At 35.4% G+C, this 12,500-nt stretch overlaps 1 protein-coding gene across 1 annotated transcript in view; it reads left to right on the top strand.

The window, feature by feature from the left end:
- CCDC141 (coiled-coil domain containing 141) overlaps positions 1 to 12,500 on the top strand; it is a 222,953-nt gene that overhangs the window by 66,514 nt on the left and 143,939 nt on the right. The window contains exons 3-4 of the mRNA XM_011944052.1: positions 4,245 to 4,436; positions 7,769 to 7,877. Coding sequence (XP_011799442.1) covers positions 4,245 to 4,436; positions 7,769 to 7,877 — 301 coding nt within the window. The remainder of the gene's footprint in view (positions 1 to 4,244; positions 4,437 to 7,768; positions 7,878 to 12,500) is intronic.

The raw sequence follows: 12,500 nt of genomic DNA, 5'->3' as shown, positions 1-12,500 counted from the left end.
TTGTTGTTGCTTATGCTACTGATGTCATATCTAAAAAACTATTGCCAAATTCAAGGTGATGAAAATTTACTTATAAAATTCTTCTAAAAATTTCTTAGTTTTAGCTTTAGCATCATTTCTTCTTTAAACATTTGGTAGAATTCACCAGTCTAGTGCTTTCTTATTTGGAAGGTTATTAATTATTGATTTAATTTTTTAATAGATATAGACTTGTTCAGATTGCCTATTTTTTCTTGTGTGAGTTTTGGTAGATTGTGTCTTTCAAGGAATTTGTCCATTTCATCTCAGTTATCAAATTTGTGGGCATAGAGCCACTTATAGTATTCCTTTTTATCCTTTTAATGTCTATGGGATCAGTAGTTGTGGCCCCTCTTTCATTTCCAATATTAGTAGTTTGTTTCTTTTCTCTTTCTTTCTTGATTAGCCTGAGTAGAGATTTATCAATTTTATTGATCTTTTCCTAGAACTCGTTTTTGCTTTCATTGACTTTCTCTGTTGTTTTCATTTCATTGATTCCTCCTCTAATTGTTATTATTTTCTTCTGTTTACTAAAGATTTAATTTACTCTCTTTCTCTAGTTCCTATAGTGAAAACTCAGAATATTGATTTTAGGTCTTTTTTCATTTCATATATATGTATACGTTCAATGCTATAAAATTTTCTTTAAGCACTACTATTGTGGCATCTTAAAAATTTTGATACATCGTATTTTCATTTTCTCATTTAGTTCAAAATATTTATATTTCCCTGAGACTTCTTTGACCCATGTGTTATTTAAAAGTGTGTTGTTTAATATTAAAATATTGTGGTAATTTTGGTTATATTTCTGTTATTGACATGTAGTTTAATTATTTTGTGGTCTGAGAGTACATTTGTATGATTTCTGTTTTTAAAAATTTGTTAAAGTATGTTTTATGGCCCAGGATATGGCCTATCTTGATGAATATTCCATGTAAACTTGAGAGGAAGTATGTTATGCATTGTTGGAGGAATTATTGATAAATGGCAATTAGATCAAGTTGACTGATGGTGCTGTTCAGTTCATCTATATACTTAATAATTTTCAGCCTGCTGGGTATAATGATTACTGATAGAAGGATGTTGAAGTCTCTATTTTAGTATATTTATCTATTTTTCCGTGTAGTTCTATTAATTTTTGCCTCATATATTTTGACTCTCTGTTGTTAGGCTCATACACATTTAGAATTGTCATGCCTTCTTGTAGATTGACTCCTTTATTATCATGTAACACCCATCTTAATCTCAAATAATATTCCTTGCTCTAAAATATTATCTGTCTAGAATTAACATAGCTACTCCAGCTTTCTTTAGATTAGTGTTAGCATGGTACATCTTTCTCCATCCATTTACTTTTTTTTCTATCCAGCTTTATTGAGGTATAACTGACAACTAAAAATTGTATACACCTAAGTTATACAATATGATGTTTTCAGGTATGTATACATTGCAAAATAATTAATACATTAACACATGTTAAATTAATTGAGCTAATTGACGTATCACCTCACATTGTTACTCCACTTCATTTACTTTTAATGCACCTCTGCCTTTATATTTGGAGTAGGTTTCTTGTAGACGATATACACTTGAGTCTGGTTATTATTACCCACTCTAATAGTCTCTGCTGAACCCAGGAGGGGTTGAGCAAGGGTATGTAAAAATATCTCAAAGCTTTTCTACCATTTTTAAGTCACCTTTTTCTTGCTTCAGCCTTTGTTTGGTTGCTGTAAATCTTTGACTACTTTCCAGAGTTCTAACAAAAATAAGACAGTTTTTGCCTGCGTCCGTGTTTGTTTGTTTCTGAGGCAGAGGCTTGCTCTGTCACTCAGACTAGAGTGCAGTGGCCGGATCTCAGCTCACTGCAAGCTCCACCTCCCGGGTTCACGCCATTCTCCTGCCTCAGCCTCCCTAGTAGCTGGGACTACAGCTGCCCACCGCTACGCTCGGCTAATTTTTTTGTATTTTTAGTAGAGATGGGATTTCACCATGTTAGCCAGGATGGTCTCGATCTCCTGACCTCGTGATCCGTCCGCCTCGACCTCCCTGCGTTTTCTGATGTTTCTCTACAGAAATGGTCACTTGGAGCTATCTACTCTCCCATTTTTATTGACATCTGTCAGCTGTTTTAATATTTCATTGGCTTTTTAATTAATCAACTTAAAAAATCAATTCTAATATTTTAATCTAAACTGCTAATTTCTGATTTTGTATTAAATCAGTTTAACCCCTTTAATTTGTTGTTTTATTTATTTTTTTAAATAATTTAGACCTAGATGTTGAGATAATTTGTTTTCTTTCTTTGTTCAAGTTGTCTAATACTATGTATTTAATCTGAGCATAAGGTTAGCTGTATATTTAAAGTTTTTAAATGTAGTAGCCTTATTGTTATTTTTAAAAACAGTCTATAATTGTAGTTCTTATTCTCTGTTCATTTGATGTAAGACTGCTTATATCTACTTGAAATATTTCAGTGCCGGCCGGGCGCGGTGGCTCAAGCCTGTAATCCCAGCACTTTGGGAGGCCGAGACGGGTGAATCACGAGGTCAGGAGATCGAGACCATCCTGACTAACACGGTGAAACCCCGTCTCTACTAAAAAAATACAAAAATCTAGCGGGGCGAGGTGGCGGGCGCCTGTAGTCCCAGCTACTCGGGAGGCTGAGGCAGGAGAATGGCGTAAACCCGGGAGGCGGAGCTTGCAGTGAGCTGAGATCCGGCCACTGCACTCCAGTCCGGGTGACAGATCGAGACTCCGCCTCAAAAAAAAAAAAAAAAAAAAAAGAAATATTTCAGTGCCACAGATACAAAGGTTCATGAGTGTCTTTACTGTTGATTGCACTATTTATCATTCTAAAGGCCATTTTTAAGCATCAGTGATTTTAGTTTTGATTCTAATTTGTTCAGTATTATAGTCCTGCTTTCTCTTGTCTGTCTTTGCCTGATATATCTCATCTCTTTATTTTCAAAAAGTATTTCTTTTTAGGGACACTGTAGGAAACACAAATTAGTTGAATTTTGCTGCCTTTTTTTCTCACTCTGATAGTGTTTGTCTTTTTGTTTAAAAAGTTAGCTCATCCACATTTTTTGTGTTAATTGATATTTAATTTGTACTTGTCATTATGTTTGTGTGTGTGTGTGTGTGTGCGTGTGTCCTTATAAACCTGCTCTTATTTCTTTTGTTTTCTTTGTTGTATTTTTCTTTATCACATTTTTAAGTTCTTTCTTATGTTGATGTTTTAGAATTTATTCATACTATTTTAGTCTACTGTACTCTTTAAAAATTATGCCTTTGCCGGGCATGGTGGCTCAAGCCTGTAATCCCAGCACTTTGGGAGGCCGAGACGGGCGGATCACGAGGTCAGAAGATCGAGACCATCCTGGCTAACACGGTGAAACCCCGTCTCTACTAAAAATTACAAAAAACTAGCCGGGCGAGGTGGCAGGCGCCTGTAGTCCCAGCTACTTTGGAGGCTGAGGCAGGAGAATGGCCTAAACCCAGGAGACGGAGCTTGCAGTGAGCTGAGATCGTGCCACTGCACTCCAGTCTGGGCGACAGAATGAGACTCCGTCTCAAAAAAAAAATTATGCCTTTATTTTGATGCTAACTTCAAGAATTATATGGAACTTATTAAATCCTCCTATCCCTGAGACAATTACATAAGCACATGTTCCTTTTCATTTTTCATATTTTGTTCAAATAGTAGATAATGTTGGTTATAGATATCTTAAATTTTAAATTATGACTAGTCTGGTTTAAAAATCTACTCTTAATATTTACATTAAGCGTCACGGTCATATTAACAACTAATGACAATTATTTGCAATAAACAGTAAGCTTTACTGGGCTTGTTTCTCACAACCTTTATTCTTGATCACTCTTCTAGGTGTGCTCTTATTAATTTTCTTATTTTTTTTTGGAACTGTGAGATTAACATAATATTCTATACCCCTTGTGAATGTAGACATGTGTCTTTAACAGATGTCAGCAGTGTTTGGACAATGTTTAAATGTGAATCCCTTTAGCCTGGCCATGCTCCCTGGCTCACCTCAATCCTGATCGCTCCTTCCTTCCTGTTTGATATACCTTCTTGTATAACAGTTTGTGTTTATAAATTATCTTTCCTAGACCACATACAATTTCTAATATCCAAGTATTTAAAATGTGATCCTGTATTCTTACATTGAGTTAACATCCTGCCTTATGCCTTTTTCTTTTGTACTTAGGCTTTGGAAGATCGGGTATGGGAACTCTTGCAGGAAGCAGACAAGACAGCTGAAGAGAACAAGGATCAGAGTCAGGTCTACGATGCCATGGCTGAGACTCTGGGTGAAGCATGGGCAGCCCTGGTGTCCATGCTTGAAAGAAGAATGGAGCTCCTTAGGTTGACTTCTGAATTTTTTGAAAATGCCTTAGAGGTTTGTGCTTTAAAAAACTTCTCCCTTCCCAACATCAGAACAAATGAACAGCACTCCTGAAAATGTGTGTTTTTCCACAAATAGACATTGCAAGCAGTTAAAAAAATGGCAGTATAACCAAGACATACATAGACAATATATTTAATTTTTGATTGTCAATAAATAAAATTATTACTGTTTTAAGAGTAGGTCTTCAAACAAAAACAAAGTACAGTTAAGTAACTAAAATTTGGTAAAATATTAAGTAATAATGGGAATGCTCGTAAGTCATTATGATTATTTCCCTCTATAGAAGGTAGTAATACAGTTACTAAATCAAACAATTACCCTGATTGTGGGATTACTAAGAAATGCTGGTCTAGAGTGTTGTTCTTGGCTAAAAGTTGGAGAATAAAATTGCATTTTGCTGCCTATGTTTTAAAAAGATAATTATAGAATATTCCATAGGATATTTGATTCATAAATATAGCATTTTATAAGTACTTTCCTAAGGCATATAGTTGATTTTCCATAGTTTGAACACCTTACAATACAAGAGAAAGAAAAAGTCCTTCTGGACCTAAGAAGGTCATGTCTCCATGTGAGTTTTCTCAAATTCTACAATTGTTTGAGGTTTCTAATTTCAAAATGTGAGTTTCAAAGAACATTATCAAAAGAGGTATTATATTTGGTATAAGACAGTTATTGGAAATTTCACTTTTAACTTCTCTGTCAAGTGGCAGCCCATTCATTTTGATGTGAGAGCACTGCTTCATTATGATAAAGCACTAGCTTTGAAAAATATGACATTTTTAAACTAAAACTTCAGGACTTAAATCCAAAATAATGAAGGAAAGAAGATTAGTAATAGAACCTAAAAATTGGAGTAGGCAATCTCATGCATCATGAACTTGTTTAAAAGCAAAAGGGAGGAATAAAAACCTTATTATAACTTTCAAGGCTTGTTTTTCACAATTTGAACACTGAAGTTTAACTCATTTCAGAGACCATCTTGGAAGAAGTTTCATACACAATCTTTCTTCCCTGAAAAGAAATAAAACAGCTGAAATACACCTACAGAGGCCAAATTATAGATATATCTGACTCATTCTATCTTAGTAAGTAGGGTACAGGTGTCAACTGTCCTTGAAACTCAGCTATTTTGAGTCCAGGAAATTTTCTTCTTTTTCTAGCATTAGAGCAATATTTGTTTCTCACTGTGCTTTAGTGTTAATGCTAGCTTATCTTCTCCATGATGAGTAAATTCCTTTCAGATATAACATGAAGTAAAAGGAAATAGCAGGCCAAACCATAATTCAACCCAACACTGTTATTCTTACACTTGTGTGAGCTTTTATTGCATCTAGTGAAAAGACTAATTATTACTTGTATTATCCCATTTCCAATTTTGTGAATCACTTCATACTAAACTGAAGACAAACTGCTATATAATCCTTATGCCCCCTTTGTATGCCAAAGCCATTTTTATTAGTGATAAAAGAGAGTGGAGAAAGGACAATACCGATAAAAGTAAACAGAACTTTAGGGAAGCTTTTTCTGAGTAAAGCATTGTTTGCTTATTGGTTTATTTTTAATTTGATAACAAACTGAAATATAAATATAAGTTAAACAGTGACCGTGGAACTTTTTGTAATGTTCTGCAGGTAACAAACAAACCACCTACTAGGAATTTTTTTTTCTTTTTGAAGATTCTCTTTAAATAATATTTTCAAAATCAGTTATTAGAAATTGAGTGAATTAGGGATGTAAATGATGTGGATATTGACTCCCTTATTGAATTATGTGCATGCAGAAGTTTTTGAGAAATTAAAAATTACTAATGATTGCATGGTTGATCATTATTACAAGATTATTTCAGGCTCACTCACAGACAGAACTATCAGTTGGGTTATTCTCACCTCAAACACTGTGCTATAATTTAGAAACACTGCCCCTGAGTGGCAGCAGCAGATGTCCATCAGGTTGTTCTAATAGGATGACAGAGGCCTTCCTTGCATTTCCAAAACATGTCCCATGCTCTTCAGTGTCTCTCTCATCATTCCGTTCCATTTATAATTGGATTTCATATGGCTGTTGTAATAAACTACAGTCGATTGTGTTAATCAAATAGTTACATTAAAATATTAAGAATCCCCAGATTCCAAGATGATAGTTTGGAGAAGACTTGAAACAGAAGATAAGTAACATCACAAGCTTCTGTGTCTTTTACACTGATAATTTTCCTTAATTAGTTTATTCTAAACCCAATCCAAAGGTGAATATATTAAAATGCTTATATAAATAGTGATAATTACTGTTGAATCTTAGTGCTAAAACAAGCCAGCTATTTGTCTACCACTATAGACATACTGTGACAGGATAACCAAATGTATTTTGCCGTCTTCTAAAATTTGTTTCTAAGATTATTTTCCTGAGCATTTTAACATCACGTTAATTATCTCTCTCAATTTCCCACTGCCTCTATGGAGAAAAAGAAAAAGAGAGACCAGTCATATTCCTCACCATTTAGAGTGTGAAATTGCTATGCATTTTCCTTGTAAGAGAGGATAAATTTCTCACTTGTCGCTCTTGCTCCATCTAATCTCATTTTATTTATAGATGTAATGCATACAAATTATTGATAAAAATGCAAACAGAATTACAAATTATAGATTCAAATATTAACATTTTACCTCCTCTTGCTCATCCTTAATTTCATTTCTTCTCATTAAGTCACCATTTGGTGTGTATTTTTTCAGACCGCTTCCTATACAAATATATATATATTTGCTTTGTATAAAATATAGGATTAGACTATGTATTATTTGGAAACTTGCATATTTCACTGCTAAGTTCAATTATAGAGGGAAAAAATAACTATACTTCTACCTTCTCTCTAAGTGAGTTCTTAAGCTACATTTACTTGTAAATGTGTAGATTACTTTTTAGTTAACCTCTTCCTGGTTTCCCTTAGCTAACTATCTGCTTATTCTTAATTAAGTGCCTTAGAATGTTGAAAGTGACTGTATACATAGGACATTATGATTTTGTTTGAAAAATTTAATAGGCATTTGGACCATAAACAGGTTGGTTTATTTCAGCATACAAAATTAGGTATGAAAGGAGAAGAAAGTTCTTACCAATGACACTTTGTAAATTGACCACATGCAAACACACACCCTCACACAAACACCGTAAGCCAACACACACTCACACAAACACATACGAACATATACCCTTGCACAAACACACATCCTCAGTTGGGCTACTAATTTATGAAAAACATCTACAGGTAACTAACAATGGCACATTAATTTTTATACAAATGTCTTTCCTCTGTATTTCTATTGTAGTTTGCTATTAAAATAGACCAAGCTGAAGATTTCCTCCAGAATACTCATGAGTTTGAGAATGCTGAGTCCTTAAAATCACTTCTTCAGCTTCATGAACATCATACTAAAGGCAAGAAATACGTTTATTTCTCGCAGAAGTGTTTAGAGGTTTTAAAAGATGTCAATGTGAGAATGCTTATGTATGACAGTGTATTTGAAATTTATCTATTTATGTATACCTCAGCTTGTTCTAAGAAAAGTTAAATAAAGCTTCATTTTTAGTCATCTTCTGAAAGAAAGAAGTAGTTGTAGATATTCCGAGAGGATGGTAGAGGACATGCCTCCAGGAGATTCTGTTATTTGGTCTGCTAGAGTTTAGCTCTTGAGGACAGAGGCCATTTCTACCTTGTTCATCCTTTTGCCCTTAGCATCTAGCAAGGTTCCTTGCCACATGGTAGATCCTCAAGAAATGTTCTTAGTTGAATAAATCATTGAATTCAGTGAATGTTCCGTCTAAGGGTCAATGAATGAAGGTCATTCTTTAAAAAGCAGGTCTGGATCAGCAAAATTCCTCTTTCACTGTTGCAGTTAAAAAATGGAATAGTGAATTTTTCCAGATGCAAATCTAATAAAACACTCTACAAAAAGATTTTCAATTCCCTTTGAACAAATAGAAAGACAGTCTAGTTGTTAACCAACAATTTGTGTGCCAAGGCTTTCTACAAGAATTTTGTGTGGGCCAGGAGTGGAGTAGGGAACACATTTGGAGAAAAGTAGTAGTTAACCTGTCATCTTTTGCTATGGAAAGAGGTTAGATAAATAGATAGAAACAACCATTTTCTTTCTGCCTAATATGTCTTCTAGTTTTACTGCTAAATAGAACAGGGTCTGGATGGAAAGACTTCCTGAATTCATTTGTCACAGTTCTAACTTGACTTCTAGCTCCACCAGCCTGTCATTCTGGACTTTAAAAAACCAGAAGATGTTTTAAAGTCACAAATAGATTGAGTGTTTATATTACCCTTCAAAAGACTCTAGACAATAGATCATTATGATAAATTACTTATCACAACTTTCTAAAACTCAAAGATTAATGGACTCAATTTTTCCTATGTAAGATTAAAGGATTTAATCTTTCCTATGTAAATTCTTATGAGATCCTACCAAATACATATATATAATTTCCACTGATTATTGTTCTATACGACCTATCACTAATAGGGATTATAAAAAGCATCAAAAGCTTGTGCTTTAACGCAACAGTTGCCCATTATTATACAGCAGTAGTAATCTAGCTAGGTCCAAAGGAAATGAGTAGAATCACGTGAAATTCCTCCTAGGAGACTAGAAGGTAACAGATGGGTTCTGTGGTCTCAGTTCACTCTTCTTTCAACCAACATGATCATCACGCAGCAGTTTTACCTCCAGAAACCTGACAGTGACGGATGCTGTTGTTGAAGAGTTTCAATACTGAGGCAATCAAATGAAAGCATTCTCCGGAGGGATGGGGGACTTGTAGAAGTAGGGGCTTTTCCATAAATATTTGGGAATGGAGCTGGCAGGGAACGTAGCCTTAATGCTGTTTTGTTGTTGCTACTGCTGTTGGCTCCTTCAGAGTTCCTAGGATCTGCGGCACTGTGGGCCAGTTGACATGGGACACGTGCTGCTTTGTTTGCACTTCTTTGGCATCCAGCTGACAGTGAAACCGATGTCTTGCTTTTCCGGGGTACAGCCTTCAAGAGTCCACTGGGTCTCCTTAGTCTGAAGAGATAGATAAAAATGCTAGTGAAAGACAGGAAACATAGTTTATTTTTGTGATGAAAAAATATTCTTCCATCTTGATGACATATTTATTGTGAGAGTTCATGCCCTTCTGTGTGATACTTGAAGCACAGAGATAACAGAAAACTCTGGTCAGGATATTTCTTCCCAGTTCATATGCCCAGTGGTGGCTTCAAGGGCTTTTGTTTTCATAAAACAAAAAAATGAGGGTTGATGCAATTTATTAGCCAACTAATTCTGTGGGATATGATTAAGATTAGCAGATTTGAAATGCTTATTAAAGGGTGAAATTCTGATTTTTTAGTTAAGGGCTTCATATCTATTATCTTTAAATTTAAGCAGTAAAATACGTCTGTAAGTGCAGCTAGCCATTCTAGTAAGTTTCTGAGATGCTGATCGGTTGAGTAGTACAAAACATGAGTGTCAGGGTGACGAAAGCTGGAAAAACTGTAATCAAACTTACCCCAATAGTCACTTTATTTCAATTAGCTTCACCTATGCTTTCTACTTATTCAGCAATGCTAAGGTTCTCTACTATGTAAGAAACGTATTCTTTAACACTATGGAAGTCAGAACCAGGATTAATGGGTTGAAGTTTCTGCCCCCTGGAATGTTTCAGAATAAGTTGGTTCCCTCTACTACATAACAATCCTTGAAATAGAGGGAATAATATACCTTTTTCCAGTCTTCTCTCCTTGGGGTTAAAATTACCTAGTTAAAGTCTTCCAGCAAATATGGTTTCCAGATTACTTACTGGCCTAGTTGCCCTCAATCCAAGAACACATAATTAAACACTGTTTTCTGAACCATAACTGGTGAGAAATCCAGGGCCACGTGACAGGGGAGTACATGGCCCTTTTCCTCAGGAAGCCTGCAGTTTATCAGCACGTGTGCATATTCCTTGGTAACTCCCTCTGTACTTCCTGTGGGTACGTCAGTACATCACCTCACACACTGTGTAGTAGTGATTTATTTTCTTATTTATCTCCATCACCAGGTTGTGAGACCCTAGATCTCCGAAGCTGAGAATAGTGTGCAACCTGAAGTATATTTGTTCAGTGTTATTTGTATATAATTCCAATGTATGACATGGCAGAATGATGCAAAAGTGAGCAACACACAAGGAGCCATAGGGACATTAAGGAGAAGAAAATTTACTGTAGGCTCCAAAGAATGACAACTGCACCCTCCAGTTTTCTAAGGGTCTTCTTAAAATGAATGTAAGAACCGAGAAGCTGCATCACAAGAAGGATCATATTACTTCTTTTTTCTTCTTGGATGTTGTATATATCTTTTTTTAAAATTTATTTTTATTTAGTTTTTTTTTTTATTATACTTTAAGTTCTGGGGTACATGTTCAGAATGTGCAGTTTTGTTACATAGGTATACACTTGCCATGGTGGTTTGCTGCACCCATCAACCCGTCACTTACATTAGGTATTTCTCCTAATGTTATCCCTCCTCTAACTCCCACCCCCAGACAGGCCCCACTGTGTGATGTTTCCCTCTCTGTGTCCACGTGTTCTCATTGTTCAACTCCCACTCATGAGTGAGAACATGTGTTGTTTGGTTTTCTGTCCTTGTGATAGTTTGCTGAGAATGATGGTTTCCAGATTCATCCATGTCCCTGCAAAGGACATGAACTCATCCTTTTTTATGGCTGCATAGTATTCCATGGTGTATGTATACGTGCCACATTTTCTTTATCCAGTCCATTATTGATGGACATTTGGGTTGGTTCCAAGTCTTTGCTATTGTGAATAGTACTGCAGTAAACATACGTGTGCATGTGTCTTTATAGTAGAATGATTTATAATCCTTTGGGTATATACCCAGTAATGGGATTGCTGGGTCAAATGGTATTTCTAGTTCTAGATCCTTGAGGATTCACCACACTGTCATCCACAATGGTTGAACTAATTTACACTCCCACCAACAGTGTAAAAGCGTCCCTATTTCTCCACAGCCTCTCCAGTATCTGTTGTTTCCTAACTTTTTGATGATTGCCATTCTAACTGACATGAGATGGTATCTCATTGTGGTTTTGATTTGCATTTCCCTAATGAACAGTGATGATGAGCATTTTTTCATATGTTTGTTGGCAGCACAAATGTCTTCTTTTGAGAAGTATCTGTTCATATCTTCGTCCACTTTTTGATGGGGTGGTTTTTTCTTTTAAATTCGTTTTTTTTTTTTTTTTTTAGTGGAGTCTCGCTTTGCCACTCAGGCTGGAGTGCAGTGGCACAATCTTAGCTCACTGCAACCTCCGCCTCCCTGGTTCAGGTGATTCTTCTGTCTCAGCCTCCCGAGTAGCTAGAACTTCAGGTGTGTGCCAACAAGCCCAACTAATTTTTGTATTTTTAGTAGAGACAGGGTTTCACCATATTGGCCAGGCTGGTCTCAAACTCCTGTCCTCGTAATCCACCCACCTCGGCCTCCCATGGGATTAGAGGCATGAGCCACCGTGCCCATCCTTTTTCTTGTAAATTTGTTTAAATTCTCTGTAGATTCTGGATATTAGCCCTTTGTCAGATGGATAAATTGCAAACATTTTCTCCCATTCTGTAGGTTGCCTGTTCACTCTGATGATAGTTTCTTTTGCTGTGCAGAAGTTCTTTAGTTTAATTAGATCCCATTTGTGTATTTTAGTTTTTGTTGCCATTGTTTTTGGTGTTTCAGACATGAAGTCTTTGCCCATGCCTGCCTTGAATGGTATTGCCCAGGTTTTCTTCTAGGATTTTTATGGTCCTAGATCTTACATTTAAGTCTTTGATTCATCTTGAGTTGATTTTCTTTTTTTTTTTTTTTTTTTAAGAGTAAAGTGAAAACGAATTTTATTTTAGATTGGATTTACATCAGCAATGGTAGCTAATCCTCTATCACATGTATAGAACACAACAAAAATTGGTGGATTTAAAATTTCAGCATAATTAAATCCTTTTAGGTTTTTTTTTTTATTATACTTTAAGTT

Source organism: Colobus angolensis, unplaced genomic scaffold, assembly GCF_000951035.1.
Source record: "Colobus angolensis palliatus isolate OR3802 unplaced genomic scaffold, Cang.pa_1.0 Scaffold224, whole genome shotgun sequence".
NCBI classification, from domain to species: Eukaryota; Metazoa; Chordata; class Mammalia; order Primates; family Cercopithecidae; genus Colobus; species Colobus angolensis.
Note: the sequence above shows the minus strand (reverse complement) of the source record. Positions and strands in the feature narration are given on the sequence as shown.